Genomic DNA, 18468 nt, shown 5'->3' with positions numbered 1-18468 from the left:
CACTGGCCGTGATGTGACGTGTGCTCCTCTTTAGACAAGCGTGCTCCTGTAAAATGATCCCTCTGTTGTGGCTATTTGCATCCCTGGTCTCAAAGAGGTGGAGCACAGGTGACATGCCACCTATCACAAGTCAGACTGATGCATGATGGGTCAGTGATCCAATCATAATATTTGTTAAAGCAGGTATTCTTATATTCATGAAGTTTCAAACAGGAACTTAAAAAGCATCTTTATTCATGAATAGGTGTGGCAAAAGCCATATTTTTCTCTTGTCATCATGTCCATTTTTAATATTTACAAAAATATGATGATAGATGGTGACACGCATAGAGGTTTGGCCAGACGCGTTGCAGAAGCGGCAGGTGCAAAGCCTGGTTTGACTAAGGGGTGTAGAGTTATGATAGGTGACATTTATCAAACACATAATAACCAGGATACATCTGTTTGCATAGCTGTGGTGCAGATCAAAGGTCTTCTCTGTGCAAGTGCAGACACTAAAATGAAAGGTTTGATACAGCTAAAATGCCTTTCAAGTGAAACATTTAATTATCAGAGAAAACTGTATTTGTATAAACATATACAATAACACTGTGTCAACATTAAATTTGTTTTAAGTGCACCGAGCTATGCTCTAGCTACAGTCGAAGCAGTTCCTTAAACATTAAACAATATATTGTCTATACAGAGGGTGTGCCCAGCCTGACCAGCCGCAGTCATATGATCTCTCACAGACAAAAAGGAAACTAGAGTCAGGGAGCACCGTAGACTCCTGAATTATTTACACATGTGTCTTCTCCTCAGAATGCTCAGATCTGAACCAGGGCACAAAATATAAGAAATACAATAGATGCCCATGTGCCTCTGACATATGGCCAAATATCTTATGTGTGAATTATGTTACCAAGCCACACTGAAGACTATGAAATAATTCATCAGTTTTTTTCTGTTAGAGTGTAAGCTTTCAGGTTTGTGGTGGGTGGGGTGGGGGGTTCCACAGTATGGCATTAAACTTATTTATTATGAATGTATTACATTATTTGGACCTCTTTATTATTCATGCCTTTATGCCTGTTTATGGCACAATATAACCACATTTTCTCTTGTAGTTGTTGAACAGTGCAGATCTACATTAGAAAGAATGGCTTTCTTCCCCCCACAGAGGTGTTATATTCTGTGGAGACAAGCAGATGGCAGACCTGTAACCAGAAAAGTTACATCACGTTCCTACAAGTTGGGGATTGAACAACGGTGCAGAGTACTCGGCCTTCTTGTAGTCCCTGAGAGGGTATTGGACAGTTAACCAACCAGGGAGGATTTTTGAAATCCGATTTCAACACCGACGTGGGCAATGACAGTGACACCCGAGCAGTGTTTGGTTATTGGACACCATGTTCACCCGGACACCCTAGGCCTTTGTTGTCATGTCATCTGACCTTCAGGCGCGTGTATTGTCCTCTGGAGCCCTCTGTCATCAGGGTCTTCAACTCATACCTCCAGGAGAGCTTCTCCCACAGCCCAGGGGAGGCTTGGGACATAGATTCCGATTGGACCATGTTCTCCACATCAATTGTCAACGCGGCTGCTCGGAGCTGTGGTCGCAAGGTCTCAGGTCGCTGCGGCAACCCCGAATCCGGTGGTGGACAAGGGAAGCAAGGGATGCCGTCAAGCTGAAGAAGGAGTCCTATCAGGCCTCTTTGTCTTGTGGGACTCCTGAGGCCATCGAGAGGTCAGGCAAAGCAAACCACAGCAGAGGCAAAACCTGGAGGATTTTGGGGGAGACCATGGAGGAGGACTATCGGTCAACCTCAAATCAATTCTGGCAAACCACTTTCTAAGAGGAAGCAGAGACTTAGGACTTGGAGGTGGACTCACCCATCACCCAGGCTGAAGTCACTGAGGTTGTTGGCAAACTCCTCTGTGGCATGAGATCTGTCCTGAGTACCGGTGCCTAAGTCTCTGGTTGTTGTAGACTTGTCTTGGCTGACACGTCTCTGCAACATCGTGTGCCCGGTATCTCCTTGGGGACTTTCAGAAAAAAAGCACACATTGTGTTAAATTAGGAGTGGAAATGGACCTGCTCTTTCCTCTTTGGTGTGAAAATGGTCATGAAAGTAAAGAGAGTGCAGTGCCTCCTGAATCAATACGAGTATGAAAGCTGAGTTATAAACCTCCAGTGGGTGGACAGTGATTGGTCTTATTTGCTTCTATAAGGAAAATGTACCGTTATGACCTATTGTTAATCTTATTTGTGCAATGCGTTCTCATCCTGAGCGTTTGAATATGGATTGTACTTTGACAAGGTGAGCGCATATCCCGGAAGAACAGGTCGAGCCATCCTATTCAACTAAGCCTTTCAAAAATCTCTTCTCTTACCTCCCACCTGCTTCAAACTGTAATCCTTTAATACGCATTGTGTCCTCAGAATAGGTTAAATTGGAATTCTTGTAAAAGTCCAAAAATGTGGGATTATTTGTATTAAGTAACCTGTCATAGTGCACGTCTGAAAATGAAGTAGAAGGTTAAGAGCGATGTCAAAATCTTCATTCCTGCTGTTGGAGCAAGAACAAAATGAAATGCCCAAAACAACGTAATTTATGGAAAATATTCAGCTGCAGCAGACAAATGAAATCTCTTTTTTCTCAGCAAAGAAAAATGCTTTCAGCAGAGAGGCATGCAGTGTAGCGGGATTTACCAGGAAATTAGATTGTTAAAAGGAATTGGCACTAAATCTAAGTCCTTCAATACGTTTACATGCAAATCTGATAATGCTTTTGATCTGATTTTTTTAGTTTCACAAGAGAACCGGTCAGACCACTCTTGTGGCAGTCTACAGCAGATTAAATTACCATAGCTGCAAACGGGGGGCTAAGAGACATTTACAGGGCATCTAATAAATAAGTATTAGCACAATGTTGCTATACTTGCTAATAAAAGCTCCCAGTATTAACATACTGTACAAATATCCACTCTTCAGTAAATATAGATTTTCTTTGAAAAATGTGATATTTAGAAAAGCTAGGATATGTGTTTCTCACTTTGCAGCACAATTAAATCGAGTCCCCAGTGGAAGGACCATCATTTTAGTCATTGCTGATCTAAAATGAGTCAGAACACGCCCAAACCTGTGTCTTACATTAGCCTGGTTCGTTCTTGCCTTGTACAGTTAAATGCCTCACATAGCATGATGGGAGCGCGCTGTAAACATGCAGAGATGATATCTTTATGTGATTTGGGAGATCAGAATCTCGACCCTTCAGTGTTTATGTGCATCTTAGAAATTCTGTTCAGATCAAATATAAAGCATGTTTTTTGTAGACACAGGAACTTCTGTGAATTGTTTACCCTCCTGATGTTGCGATAGTAAGCAACTTGATTACAACTTAATGATTAGTACATTCTGTTTCCACCCCACAAAGTGTATTGTAAAAGCAGAACTTTGAACGAATATATCAGACCTCCACATGCTGTCTTCTGATTATTAAACGTTTTATCCTTTCAAACTTGTAAGTACCATTGAGATCGAGATCTCTTTTTAAAAGGGTGACCTGGGATTTTACCAAAAAAACAGACTTTGATTCTAAATATTTAGGTAGAATGTCATCATGTCCATTTCAGCGGGTCTCAAACAAATAAAGTAAGGTACTTTTAAGTCCAGATAAATGTAGTGGATTCCGGCTCTGAATTGTAGCGAAATAAGAGTAAAAAGTAACCCTAACCCAATGTAAAATGTACTAACGTAGATATCAAAACATTTTAGTTGTACTTTGATTCCATCACTTTGTTTCCATCAATTAATTTGGAAAGCATTATTTTCTTCCACTTCCACTTCCACACACAGATCCATCAGTAGAACACTTTTTTTGTTTTTACTTCTCTTAAATATTGATGACATTTATAGGGTTTATTTTAGTGCATTATAGTGTCAACATAATTATTTCCTTTAATATTAGACAAAATAAAAGTAAATACACATTTCATGCTAATTGTGGTTGGATATATAAACCTAAAAGTGTGTCAGAGTTATACAAGGATCCATCCATCCATCCATTTTCTACCGCTTGTTCCCTTTCGGGGTCGCTGGTGACTGGAGCCTATCCCAGTGACTTCGGGCCTTAGGCGGGGTACACCCTGGACAGTGGCCGCAGGGCCAACACAGAGACACAGACATTACAGACAGTTAACGCTCACATTCATTCATTAGGGCCAATTTAGAGTCACCAATTTTTACCTAACACATGCATGTCTTTGGACGGTGGGAGGAAGCCGGAGAACCCGGAGAGAACCCACGGTAACACGGGGAGAACATGCAGACTCCACCCAGAGAGATCATGTGATGTTGGTCTGGTCCGGGAATCGAACCCACGATCTCCTTCTTGGGAGGCAAGAGCGCCACCGTGCACCCCTATACAAGGATTATTGCAAAATAAACAACTGCAAGATGTTAAGAAAGTAAAACCAAGTCAACATGAATGTTTATAATCTCTCAATTTTTAATACAGGTGAAATGAAACAAATGCAACAACCCTGTTTTACACACACTGCCTCAGGTGAGTGCCTCGCTGGAGATGACGGCTAAGAAAATGGGCCCAAGGATACTGCAGATGCCTGGGTAGTAGTTATTGTACACAATATGGGTCACTTAAGATAGTTATGTCACAATTAAATAGCTGGATTACAGGTCGGTGACAATGAGGTGCGGTGCTGTCATTCGCAACACGTCAAGAACTGAGAAAGAATGTCACATGCACCAGGACCCCTAAAACAGCTGACATTTTAGGCAATTTTTATGTCTTCGAAGATTCATAGACATATTGATATAAAAGCTCAAATCATTATACATTTCCTGTTCTATTAGTCATCTTTGACAACATGGATGAAGTACAAAGAGATGTGACTATCCCCACAGAACCGCCCCCGACCCATATATCTTCTTTAATTATTTTCAATATTTACACTGATGTACACAAAATACACTCAAAAATGATTTTTAATTTTTTTTCTAGTTTCACTTTACCTTTTGTACATTCCAGGCCATCAAAACCAAAAATGAAACAAAAATATATTAATAAAAAGCCGTTTTATTTCATCGTGTTGCATCCCAGGGCAGACGGTCTTGTTGTCCAGTCTCAGTCACATCACAAATAAATTCCATTCCTTTTTTTTCCATTTAGCGGACAAGAAAAACAAAAATAAGGTGTAAATGGGTGGGGCTTATATAGCGAGTGGCCTAGATCATCATGTTCTGTCATGATTATAATTTTCAGTACAAAAAATGTTGCGTTGGTTTGCCACTTTTCCGCTGGACGCATGGGAGAGTTGAAGAAAGGCTTGAAGGATTGTACTGTTTTTTGTTTGTTTTTGTTTTTTTTAATAGACGTTGAGTAAGAAGTCTTTGTGTGTGTGTGTGTGTGTGCGTGTGCGTGTGTGTGCGCGTGTGCGTGTGTGTGCGCGCGCGTGTGTGTGTGTGTGGAGCAGACAATGTCCAAGTCGAGGAGATTTCACGTCAGTCCAGCGGTCACTGTGAGGACGAGGGTCATCCACGTAAGTCCAACGACCTCCAGATGACCAGCTCCATCTGAAAATATAACATCATTATAAGTTACACCGTTTCCCGAGACTCAATCAAGCAGCAGGTTAAACAATGGGAATGTTTTGGACTCGTATTAAGTCTAAAAGTGCTTTAAAGTTGCACAATGTAACTTTTCTGTGGGAGCGTCCGCCACCTGTTTTCCCTGGAATGTTCCGCAGTGATAAAACTATGTACTATGTTCAAGGTGACGCCCCTAGGCCAAGTCACAGGTCAAATCGCCCTGTCCTAAAGTAAGAATGTGTGTTTTGCACATTTTTGTAGATAACATACTGAAAAAGGCAAGCAAGGTACGTTTAATTCCATATTGTAAAACAAAGCAAAAATCTCCTTGGTGACAAGTGGGTGACGGACTCCCACTAGATTACAGTTACAATGCAGGTCTTCATTAATCTACTAAATAATGCACATGTGTCTAATTATCTTTGATGAGATAAACTTGGAAACTTAGAGGCAAAAACAAAGTAATTGTGACTTAAGTAAAAATGTGTTGAGTGGCAAGTTTTGACTTTAACTCCCTTTTCTAGAACGGGGTTTATCACCTGCTTGTCTACATGGAGATGCATTGTGTTGCCTGGAATATTTAACAGCATTAAACTTTCTATCTATTGTCTATCTCCATGACAATAAAACCACCTGAATAACTTAAATGTCATGTTAAATGTTAAAAGTATTCATATTGATGGATAATGTACCTCAATGCAGCTGAATCAATGCCAAGACCAGCGAATGAAAAAGCAAATGATGTCAACTACAAAAAAGGTGTGGAATATTAAAAGAGCAAATCCATTCACAGCGGTTTCTCAGACTGTACAGTGATCTAGCTCTTTTAGACCTTTTAATATATTTGTATTATTACCACTGACAATACAAATACTATACTAGTTTCTTATAATACCATTAAATTAAATATTTTTCTTTTTTAAAGGCAATCTTGTCTTGTCCACCTGCCAAGTATTTTATACTGGCAAAGATCCAAGAGATGGAAAATGATCTGATAATATTTGTGTTGTTTCAGGACATCAGACTTTTCATTTAGAGGAGAAAGTGAAATGCACTCTCAGATATTGGTGAAACTGTTGAACCTGGTCTCTAAAGACGCTTTTAAAGTTTGTGAAGCATCAAAAAGTCTTTCAAAGCTAAGTAGGCTGTGGTTACTTTTATTTCTCCCCAATGTTTCTGCCCAAACTAAAGTGAAAACCGATATACACCAGTGATACACGTGTAGAATGACATTTAGAGGATAATTGTGTGTTGTAAAATTTCAAACTCCCTTCTCAATGAACCTTACTGACTCTCTGATATGGCTTGTGTGTTTAATACTGTATCATTTCAAGTAGAAAGCATTGTACTGTATAACAAGAGCTGCAATGCGATGCAAACTGTTTCTTTGTTCTGTTCTAAAATAACTGTTCTGGCACATTAATAGGCAAGTGAGTGGAAAATTGTAAAAAGTGAAACACTTCTGAAGCACCTCTGTACGCTTAGCAATGAGCACTAAACACCACTAACATTATGATAATGGACTACACAACAGCCATTGCTGGAATTTACATTTTCATTACCAATACTGTCCACAGCACGAGGAGTTAATGGAAATTCTTCAGATACATTGTACGTTGCTTCTCTGAGCAGCGTCGATCAATAAGAAATGTGTGTTTGCAGGTCTCATGACACTTGTACAGGCCGTTTAAAGCACATCTCTAATGTAGCCAGAGTTTGACAATTATCCATTGCTCTTATAGGCACTAGCTCTGTCAATACATTGTTAAGGGGTAAATGAAAAACCTGTAGATCATACAAACAACAATTATAATCTACTCTATTCTAGACTTTTCAACAGCTCTACAATGCTAACCGTCAAGCTGAAAATGTGTGTTTTAGAAATCTATTGACATTTATGACAATATGAAACAAGTGTCCCCCAATAGTTGATCATCGCATCCTGTAATGAGCTCATTCAATCATGAAGCCATCATCATCGCTCCCTACAGTTTAAACTGGAGAAGTCATGGACCATCTGCTTGCCTTCACTTCTTGGCACTTGGTTCCTTGTTCTTCTGCCAGACCAATTTTTTTAAGGACAACTGGGACTGATTTGAGGAGCAACATCCTCTTTTTGCGAAGAGATGACTCAATCTTAAATGTTGCATTTTTATTTGTTTGGACAAGTCTTCTTGACCTGAATACTTTTGGAAAATTGCCCAAAATGCCAGTCTTTGTTTGTTTTTAATGTTTTTTTTTTGGCCCATAGGCTTTATTGGCCTGGACAGTATAGCGTGAAATGGGGGTGAGACTGGGGAAGGACATGCAGCAAACTGTCAAGACACATGGGTCGCATGTGTGATATCCACTCCTCTTTATAGTCAATAATTTCTTTATCATTAATTTTGATTGATTTATAGTCTAGAATAGATTGCATTTGACTTTATTCAAAATCTGCTTTTTACATAATTCCTGGAATAAAGACATTAAATCATTAAGTCTTCAAATGTATTTTTTACCCAGTTATTCTCATAAAACATATATAGACTACTTTGATTATCAGGAAAGCACTAAATAAGAATAATCCGTTATGATTTTGAATTAAGTTTTCTTCCAGCGTTGCACACTTCAGATCTCACCCCTGCAGCACAGTTCTACCGCTCGGTCACTGGACTAAATTCAACTCATGTCATTCATTATCCTACACTCTGAAATGTCATGTTGGAAACAGAATTCTGACAAAGATGAATGAGCATTACTCTGACCACAAATCAGTGTTTTCTGTCTGGCTCTGGAAGCGGTCTGCGATGGAGCCGGTCATCTAATAGTATCTAATCCTGAGTGTGCTGACCTCCGGGGCCGGGCCTATTTGACTTGCATGTAAAGTCCATGGCTGACCTGAATCTGTCCTTGCAACGACACACCTGCGAGTGCGCTCACCAACATATTTGCATATTTAGATTTGCATCCCTAAGATACGACCAGCCGGCAAAATGAGGGAGAAAATAAGCACAAACTAAAAAGGGGAAAGCCATTTGAGATAATGGAACAAAATGGGAGATTTGTTCTGTTCAGTGAGACTTGTTATTTCCAAAATTAGGAACTGAAGTGAAAATTAAACATGGAATATGGCCCTGGGTTGTATATAAAATGTATTGTGATGTATTTAATATATTATGAATGGATGTAGTCATTAGTCTAATCAGTAATTTCCCAGTACAGTTTGGAAAGTTTAGCAATTCCATGAATCGCTACTAACAAGTAAATATCTAGTTACTGTCTGGTAGTTAGGGGTCGGTTCAGCTGTTGTCTACTACTACCTTGTTTGAATGTGACAAGACCAGTTTTGCTTAAAGCTCCGTCTGCCATCTGCTTACAAGCTGCTCTCACTATGCTCAGGGTAAATGTTCCTCACACGTACATGCGCTGGAGCCATTCTACCTTTGAAATGTGTGTAACGGCAATCAACATTAGCCCAGCGTCACAGTCATTACGCTATATGGCCTATAAGTGGTTATTGATTCTGGCTTGGATTAGTGTCATACGCAATTATATTGTCGACCCTATGATGTTAATAGAATTAGAGTTGTCAATGTTATTCTGAATCGGTCTTTATCTTTGAAGAGACTATTTTTGATTATGGCTTTGAAATTAAGCTCAAAATAGCAGCAGAGTCCACCTGTAGTTTTAACTGTACGTAGAATACTTCTGTTTGTATAATACCTAAAAGAATTAAGTTAGAATGCGAATCAATCAATGTCTCTGGCCTTGTCGTGTCTCTTTTGTTTGAGAACTTGTTGCCAGGAAACATATGTGCTTAAGTTTAGCTGCGTCAATAATCTAAACGGGTTGCGTTATTTGTGCAGCATTAAATGATCTGCCATTGGCCGACCTTGTCACAATAAAGCTGCTTCTGTATCTGGAATACACAAAGAGCTTTGTTTGTTAAGTGCCACAGGAAATGTTGAGTCCGTGTTTGCAGAACCTCTACAAATAGCAGAAGAACTTCAGTCTTGTTTAGTTTCACAGCGGTCTTAGATTATTTGTAAATTCTATGTACGTGACAAGAGAGCACATTTGTGTATGAGATCAGGGATGAAACAAAGCGAGCAGGAGCATGACAGGAGCTGCAGCCCGGCTTATTCAGAGTCACAGCAGTGGGTAAGCACCGCCGCATCTCAGACGGCCTGTGGCACACGCTGTTTACATCCTGCACATTGAGGTGGTCATAACGTTCAGATTTAAGTCGGACAAGGGCTTAAGATCAGCCTTACGACCTGGGAAACTCTGCTTCTGTATTGCAAACGAGCACACGCTTAACACAAATAAGCTCAGGTATAGGCTAATCTGACTGTTATGTAGTGCTCAAAACTGTAGCTAAAGATGAATGGGACAGTTCCATGATGATGGCGGTTTACTTACTGTTAGGATTCTGTGTGTTTTTCATCATGCTTGGGTTTTCTGCAAAAAAGAGAGAAAAGCAAGTTCTTTATTTACATATTCATCAACAACAATAGAATGAGGCCAAAAAGAAAGAAGAAAGGGCAATGTTTATTTTATATAAAGTAGACAAGCTGAAGTTTCAGTTGCAATGATGGGTGTTTTTGATGATGAAACGACAAGCTCAAAAAGTTGATCATGCAAAACCTTCATTCAAATGTCTTTGCATTGCAATTACTGGAGTATTAAGGAACTTGTGATGTTTGTGATTTAAGTCGATATATATCACTATAACTTCCTCATCCCCAATTCTTGACACAATATTTTCAAAAGACCTGAGATGGGACTGGAAGATTTTTAGACATTACAATTAGACTTGTGATGTACGTTTAACAGTCGGATTCTGTTCACAGTGGATATTTGAGACATGTAGAAGAGTTTTAACTTTTGAGAGACTGAAATATGAGCTGCTAAAAATTCAAGAATCCTGTGCAGAACATGGCTGTAGGTCTAAATGACTTGATTAGCAGTATAGATTTATGGATGAGCAAGCAGACCTGGGGTGCTCATCAATATTCATTGGATAACGTAAAAGTGAAAAAATGAATAAATAAACAAAATAAAATGAGGGTGGGCTTTGAACCCAGGCCTTCCGCATGAAGGAAACATGCCTATCTCACTGAGCTAAACAGTCATCTTATCAAAGCGCTAAATAGATTAAATAAGCCTTCACCGTCATTACGTCATTAGTGTTCTATGTTGTAGAATGACAACATTTATGTATTTCTAACTAACATCTAGTCATTGAACAGAGCCTTAGCTAAAACACTGATCGTTTTTAAGTCTGTTTGTTGAAACTTGTCGCTGCTGTTGCTTTGCTTCTCCTCTGCACATGCCCAGTTAGGGCCAAACTTGCAAACATCCTTGATTCCCACACAAGTTTATTCAGCTTCTGAACACGGCCATAGACTGAGCCGCTGTGCTATGAGCAGAAACATACTTCTGGCGCAGTACTGCCCAGTGGCCAGTAGCGGCCAGTAAAAGACACCGTGAGTTCAGCCAAGATTCAACAGCAGATGTGAGGGGAAAACAAGCATATTTGGATATATTTTAGAATAATTCATATATAGTTGTGACACACTATATATCATTTTAGATTTTATTTGCCAATTATTGATCTCCTTGATTGCTCTGACTGCACGCCACTGATGATTAGAAGGTTTGTGATTCCATTGCAATAAATCTAGCAGAAACATTGTGCACAGAGCTGAAACAAATAGCTGAAACAAGCAACAACAGTGAGTCCATTGGCTGGGGCCCAAAAGTCCAACCGAGTCTTTGAGAGAAATGGACACAATCTTTAATATGCTGCTGGGAGTCCACATGCCACAATGCACTTTGCACCGTATTTTCAGACTCACTTTCATTGCAAAGGAAGGAACAGAGGCTTGCTGTGTATTATTCATTTTTGTAAAATTATGTTTTGTAATTCTGGAAGTACTCCAAAGAAGAGGGAAACAAATGTGGAACAATGTCAATCTTGTATCAGTAAAACATATAAAGTTCCATTGTGTAGACACTTATTTTATAGATTTTTCCCCTTCTTACAGCTACTGGGGGGCCCTCTAGCAAGAAGCGCAAGCATTTGACACACTGTAGAAGAAGATATCAGTGACTGATCAGGGGACTGTTTAGTCGTGTTCTCTGTATTTTAAGATTCAAAATGCTGTGTGTTTTTTTTTTTACTCTCAGACTCATATTCACAGAGAAATTGGTCTAATGAGGAAGTAAACCTAGACGCGGCTTAACACAAAGACACACAAACATACAATATACGGTGGTCTGCAGTTTAAAACCTGCTGCATTGAAATGAGACTTTCTTGGCCCGACTTGTAGACAATCCGTGGATCACTACCGTTGACAATCTTTCTATGTAAATATCTCATGTTACAACGGACGGAACACTCACTCGCTAAGTACGAGCTCAGGACCAGATGAACCAGATGTGAAGCCACAGACACAGGTAGATCAGCTCACACAGAGCAATCAAGGACAGAGGGGGCAGTAGGGACAGCTCTGTGTGTTCTTTGTGTGTTATACTTCAAAATGCCGCGTGTTTTATTAAAATCATACTCACATTTACTGAGAAATGAGTCTAAGTAGACCTACCGCGAGACCTGCGGTTCTAAAGAAAACTGGCACATCACCACCGTGTACCAGCTTTATGTGTAAATATCTCATTTTACAACGTGGACACCTGCGGCTTGTCAACAAGCCGCAGGTTGTTGTACATTTTGTTGGTTTATATTCAAGAGCGCACTATGGCCCAAAAATTATGGTAATATTACTAACAGCTGACATTCTGTAGAATATTGTAATTTTTCTTGTGGTTCAATGAAGTGTGTCTAAGTGTACTACGACATGTAGGTAAACTTTATAGTATACTACAATATATGCAGATTTTAAAGTGTAGTTTGCTAGTTGCCGCTCAGTTTAAAGTAAAAACTTATACTAACAGCAACATTTGGTTTATGATTTTGTGAAAAAGTTACATCTTTATCCCAAAAGAAAATATGGAGGCAGGAGGCAGAAGTGTTTGCAGTGATCAGTTACTTAAACAAGCATTCCTCCTGGAAATAAGCAATTTTGCACACATAAAGATTCAGCTTTTAACACCAGTGAAAGGCAGGTCTGTCATCACAGCACTGTAAGATAATGGCCCATTGAACAAGCACTAGCAGATTCCTCTCTGAAAGGAAACAAACTGTTTTCCTGGGAACAGAATAGTTTCTGAACGCTCGCCTCGGCTGTAAATTTGCATTTGAATTCATATTTGGTGTTTATGCATATGTGGCAGTTTGGCATGGTTGGCCACTCAGGGCTGACTCACTCCACATAATCGGAGGTTATTATCACAGAGGGTGGCTAAAAATGCACATCATCAAGACATTTCTGCTGGAGTCTCTCCTCAGCTCACCATCATTACACTCTATTATTTCTGGTGATGTATATTGAAGACTCAGCCAAGCCCCCAAATACTTCCAGCTCATCAACCCCCAGCCGAGAGGAGTGTCTGATCGCACGGCCACAGGGGACGCTGCCAAGGTCGCTTAATCACCATTTACTTCTCCTAAGTGTGAGTGAAGCTGATCTACACAGAGCAAAGCAGACAGATCAGCTGCCTCTGCCACAGAGACCATGACACCTAAGGGTGCACCAGGGTGTTAAATAGACATTAGTGCTCTTCCCAGCGAAACACCTCCCAAGGTAACACCTCTCCAAAGTGGTACTTTACTTTTAAAATGGCTTAAAATTTCACAGACTTATGACTTGAACATTAGCAATGCACTTATGTCACACAGGAGTAATGGAAGAGGTTGCTGACTGAGCGGACTTTATGTTTATGCACATGTTGTGGTCTTTGGAGGCCATCAATATGACTTCTAGATTTGAGATCCTGGCGTCTATGAGAGGCCAGCACACGGTGACAGAAAGTTGTTCACCATCAAAAATCAATGATTCAAAGGATGAAACATGCTAACCTCTGTAATACTGCATCTCTGTGCCATAAATACAGTTTAAATGAAGGGGCATCCATGATTTTCAAAATGATTTTGTATTTCCAACCATGCAACGGAACCTTTACCTTTTCCCCCCCCACTATTTTGCCCACAATATCCTTTTTTTCTGTTTCCATGATGAATACTTAAAGCATTTTAGCGTCAAATCTCTTTCAGTCTCCAGTGATGTCCAGGTTTCCGGCACAACGTACCTGGATCTGTCCACCGTTCACCACGTATTCGCTTTGATTCCATAATGGCACTTTGATGCCACTGCCAGTGTGTTAGCGGAAAATGGGCCATTGATCAAAGATTTACTGAATCCCATTCAGTTCTCCTCACTAAGTGCAGCTTCAGAATGTGTTGTCAAGACTATTAGGGACGCCATATCTTATTAATCACAGACATTAGTGGTATGAATGATTCAGAAAGATAATCTGTCACATAAATACCCCAAGAATAAAAAAAGAAAAGAAAGTATGATAGTAGTGGTTTGCTTTGTTTCTTTGTTTCTCTCTCTCTTTCTTTGACAGTTTAATGCATAATTGTAAAGTGTCTGTGATTATTGTTGCATATTCATGGCTGCTTTAAATAATGAATCGTCTTCTTTAAACTATAAAGACATAAAAGACTTATTTGCACACCATGTTTGACTACCCTTTCTGCCCATTGTCAGATAAAAAAGAGTGTGCTAGAAACAAACAAACTTTTCTTTCCATGTGGATGTTATTGCTTTGCCTGGCATGTTCCGCTGTAGGGCATTAAACCTATCTTCTATCTTCACAGAAATGAAACTGCAAAGGAAAAATACATTTTCTAACGAGTCCTAGAGTTGTGAGGAGAGGAAACTTTGGATGTCTGAGGCTGGAGAAGTTTATTTACCACTGTATAATTTTTTTGTGTGATAATTGTGCTAGTAGTGGCCATCCATGGGTTTTAGAATGATGAGAATGTAGGACAGTTGCCATAGAACAGACGTCATAAATACATGTATAGCCTATGGTGCAACAATGCAGCAGCAGCAGCAGCATGTATTGTAGTCTTAGTAGGAAAATATTTATACCTATTCATGGATTTCAGTGACATCTCAATACCTTTTGATTTGAAGTAAGTTTTGGATTTAAAACTGTTCATTTCTTCTGTATGTCAACGGCTCTCACTTGTAGCTCATGGACATCAACATTTGCAACACATCACGTTTAGTATTATTGCATTAGCATGTATATTACCCAGTATATCCTCGTGCAGGGTTGTGCGTCTTACCAAACACTATGAGCCGTGTGTGCGTGTCCGTGGATCCCAGTGGGTTCTGTGCTGTGCAGCGGTACATGGACCCGTTCAGTTCTGCCGGGACTCGCTCCAGAATGAGCTCCCTTCCCTCTTTGTCTGCGCTGCCGTCCAAAAGCCGACCCCCTACTCGCGTCCAGGTGAACAGCGGCTCTGGGAACACTTCATTCTAGCAGAACAAGGTAGAGAGGAGACAAAACAGGAGAGGCTCAACCAAGAGATTTAGAGCAAAGGATAGACATGAATAATGCAAGGCTCCAATTTTCCCTTAATGCAACTGCGAGTTAACAACATGCATTAGTAATCAACGCTTCACTTTACAACTGTTTCCCCGCTCAGCTCCGGAGTGCCCTTCACACCAATTTTAAAATTTAAAGGAAGGCCCACCGCCGCCGCCTCGCCAAAGGTTGACATATGCAGGATAATACGAGAACACAGGAATCCGATGTGAGAGTAAGGATTTGAGTCCTCCATACTCACTCGCACATACAGAGCCCAGGGACAAAGGCTATTTCTTCTTTATAATCCATGGTATATTGGAATAAAAACCCCAGCAATATAAGGTCAGATCAGGGTTTTCAAACTGCATTATATTGATGACCCTTGTGTGATGGGACGGGTAATCACCTTTGCTGAATATGCGCTATACTTTATTCTTTTTTATTTAATAGATGTTTTGAGGGGATTTGACCACTTCATTTGATCATTAAAAACTCCAGTGTATGCTATGGTTATTCTATGTGCCGAAATTAGGTGGCACTTGCATGACAAAAATCCCAAAAATATATATATATATATATTTCTATTCATTATAATGCTCATGATACATTTTTATCCATCCAATTGACATAACCTGGATGGCAATTTTATCTAATTTTATAAACATATTTTCTTTCCTATATTTGGGTGTATTTTTGTTATTATTCACCTTTGTGACTTCTGTCTGTGAAAGGTGCTATATAAATAACATTTACTTACTTACTTACTATTAAGCATCAGAACTGGTAAGTATCATACTATTTAATATATAATGTGAGTTATAGAGCAAAAATAAATCTATTGAGTGATAAAGGCAAGATTTGTTGCCAAGATCCTGTTGTTAAACATAATTTGTATTTGGATCTTATTCAATTTTATTTTGCGTTTAGCACATTTACCACAGTCCGGCCAAAGAATCAATACAATGGAAAAAAGGTGGACGCTGAAAGCAAAATGATAAATTCTGATACACAGAGCCAAATGCACTGTACAACTTTGCAAACTTTAGCCAAAACTTTACGCAGTGCAAGGCTGAGAGAAGAACAGCACATATTTGCCAAATGTTAAAAGCCTTTTAAGCACCAGGATCACTGACTATCAGATGTCAACAAGCCACTCACTGGCCTCAAAAGCAGTAGATTTACTGTTACTGGAGTGAATTTGGAGCAACTCTTTGGCTTTTGCTCAATTTCAAACAGCGTTCACTTTCTCATGCAGAAGCATAAACGAGTCTGGAGCATGTTTGTTGGCTCAAACGAATAAATTGTACAGTCTGACCTTTCAAAAAACAGTTAATTAGAATGGACTTGTTGAAAACCTGGCCAAAGGGCTGCATAATAATTTGAAATATCAAAACATATCATGGGAGTGTTTTCACATAAGAGAATGATATTATTCCAATCCAACCAGCAAAGGTCATTGAGAGATAATGGTATCACCCTCTAGAAAAGAATCAGCTCATGACATTGGGGTGACAATGGGGTGATTTTGTTGGTTAATATAAAGTAAGATTAGCTCCAAAGGGCTTTCACTGTTCTACTAACCACCCAGTATCTTGGTTATAGGTGGATTACTCAGACTGGAGTATTTTAAATGTCTTTGGTGAAGTTTCTAAGTTGCATTTGTGCCACCTGCTAAAATCATACCATATTCATATAAAACGTCTGCAAAACATACTGTAGATAAGTGACACCTTATTTACTTTGAGCATTCAATTTCAAGACACGCTCGAATTTCCTCTCCATTGTGCAAACAAACACAGACCTGGACTGGAAGTGACCGCAGTGTTTTCGTAGCATTAAAAGTGTGAGAGCAGCTCAGACCGCACAGTGCGGTGAATATTCACCAGACTCCTGCAGGAAATCATATGAGGGTGAAATGCATCCCTTTTGTTTTTTCAAAATCAAACCTATTTATTCACTCTACAACCTTTACTAGCACATGTACATTATGCCATGTTATTCGAGACCATGGCCAACGAGAGATAAATCAAAATGAAACTTCTTTGGTTACCCATTGTTTGAAGAAACATCAAGATGAAAAATAACTGAAGTGAACACCATCCAAAACCGTGAGAAAATAGTGCTTTGTTTGCCAGGACATGGTAGTTATCACGTGAACTCGTGGTGTTGCGAGGTCGACAGTCTGACCTTTGTGTGAGCGACACATTGCAACCAGACCGCTCCGGCACAGCACCGGCAGGTGCTGTCTGAGCCTGGCATCAGAACCGCCCCTCGACGTGGCACAGTGAACAGCAGAGGTCTAAAGTGGCCCCAAAACTCACCACCCAGTTTTCACAAATTTGCATCAGGACATCTGAACCCATGTTTTGTGTAACTTTTGAGGTTTTTGCTCTTTGCTGAGATCATGTCAGCACTTTTTTTTTTCAATTGTCTGAACATTATCAGAAGTATTACACAAATATGAGAATGGGGGCTGCGGCACGGCGGCTGCGGGATATTGCTACTTTGTCCAGCATTGCTCTGTCGACTGACATGGCCCGGCCATGAATGGCCTGCAATTAACTAGAGCAGAGCAGGGCATAGGAAGAGGAAGCTGATTGAGAGTGAGTGGGCAGTAGAAATGTGATATTAGGACTGCGTTGTGTTGTGCAAGTCTGACAGTGACTGGCCTAAAAGTTCCCCCGGTGCTCCCAATAGCCAGTCCAAGCCTGATTGAGACTCCAAATGTACCAGTCCACGGTGGAAAGACCATCTTTTGTCATATCTGCTGATCTAAAACGAGTAAGTACATGTCCAAATACATCTAATATTTTTGTATCTGTTTCTTACCTCAGTTACAACTGAATGCCTCTCCTAATCTGCTGCTGTCTTTATCGACTGCACTGTTACATGCAGCAATATGATTACAAACAGACCTCTCCAATTGTGTTTTCGGGATGTTTGAGATTTGAATCAAGATGCCTCAATCGTACTTCCCAGGTTTACATGCATTCTATTTATTTTTTTATTGGACTAGGCCACATCTGGTTTTCCTGATGTAGATGTCCAACATGTAGGCATATTCTTTTTATTGTATTTCTACTAACTCTGTGCATCACATAGGGAAATGTCCAAACTCAAGCTCATAAATAAATTAGATGAATAATCTGATCATTTGCATGCTTACCCCTACCTGGAATCCTTGCACTACGATCCTCACTGTGTCCCCAACTTTGGCTCTGGTGGGGGTCATCAGGAGTTTGGGGCCCTTTGGAGCAGCTGAAACGAGAAAGAGAGAGAGAAGACATAAAGGTCATCTGGCTGATCGTAGTAAGGAAATCTCTGCCGACACTTGTTTTGTCTGAGCAGGGAGACAAATACAATTTCCTGTCAATTAAGGCCATGGGGC

General features: G+C 40.0%; 1 protein-coding gene across 2 annotated transcripts in view; it reads right to left on the bottom strand.

Annotated features, from left to right (window-relative positions):
* Nucleotides 1-4470: 4470 nt before the first annotated feature.
* Nucleotides 4471-18468, bottom strand: part of igsf21a (immunoglobin superfamily, member 21a) — a 202053-nt gene continuing 188055 nt past the window's right edge. The window contains exons 7-10 of one of the 2 annotated variants that reach the window (XM_072452172.1): nt 18247-18338; nt 14836-15028; nt 9995-10033; nt 4471-5575 (exon numbers count right to left, since the gene is read on the bottom strand). In XM_072452172.1, coding sequence (XP_072308273.1) covers nt 5499-5575; nt 9995-10033; nt 14836-15028; nt 18247-18338 — 401 coding nt within the window. In that variant the 3' untranslated portion in view covers nt 4471-5498. The remainder of the gene's footprint in view (nt 5576-9994; nt 10034-14835; nt 15029-18246; nt 18339-18468) is intronic. The other variant, XM_072452173.1, reaches the window with a different exon arrangement.

Source organism: Eucyclogobius newberryi, unplaced genomic scaffold (genome assembly GCF_026437365.1).
Source record: "Eucyclogobius newberryi isolate DKJ021-1_F unplaced genomic scaffold, fEucNew1.0.hap1 SCAF_19, whole genome shotgun sequence".
Taxonomy (NCBI): domain Eukaryota; kingdom Metazoa; phylum Chordata; class Actinopteri; order Gobiiformes; family Gobiidae; genus Eucyclogobius; species Eucyclogobius newberryi.
This window is presented reverse-complemented; position numbering and strand designations above follow the sequence as displayed.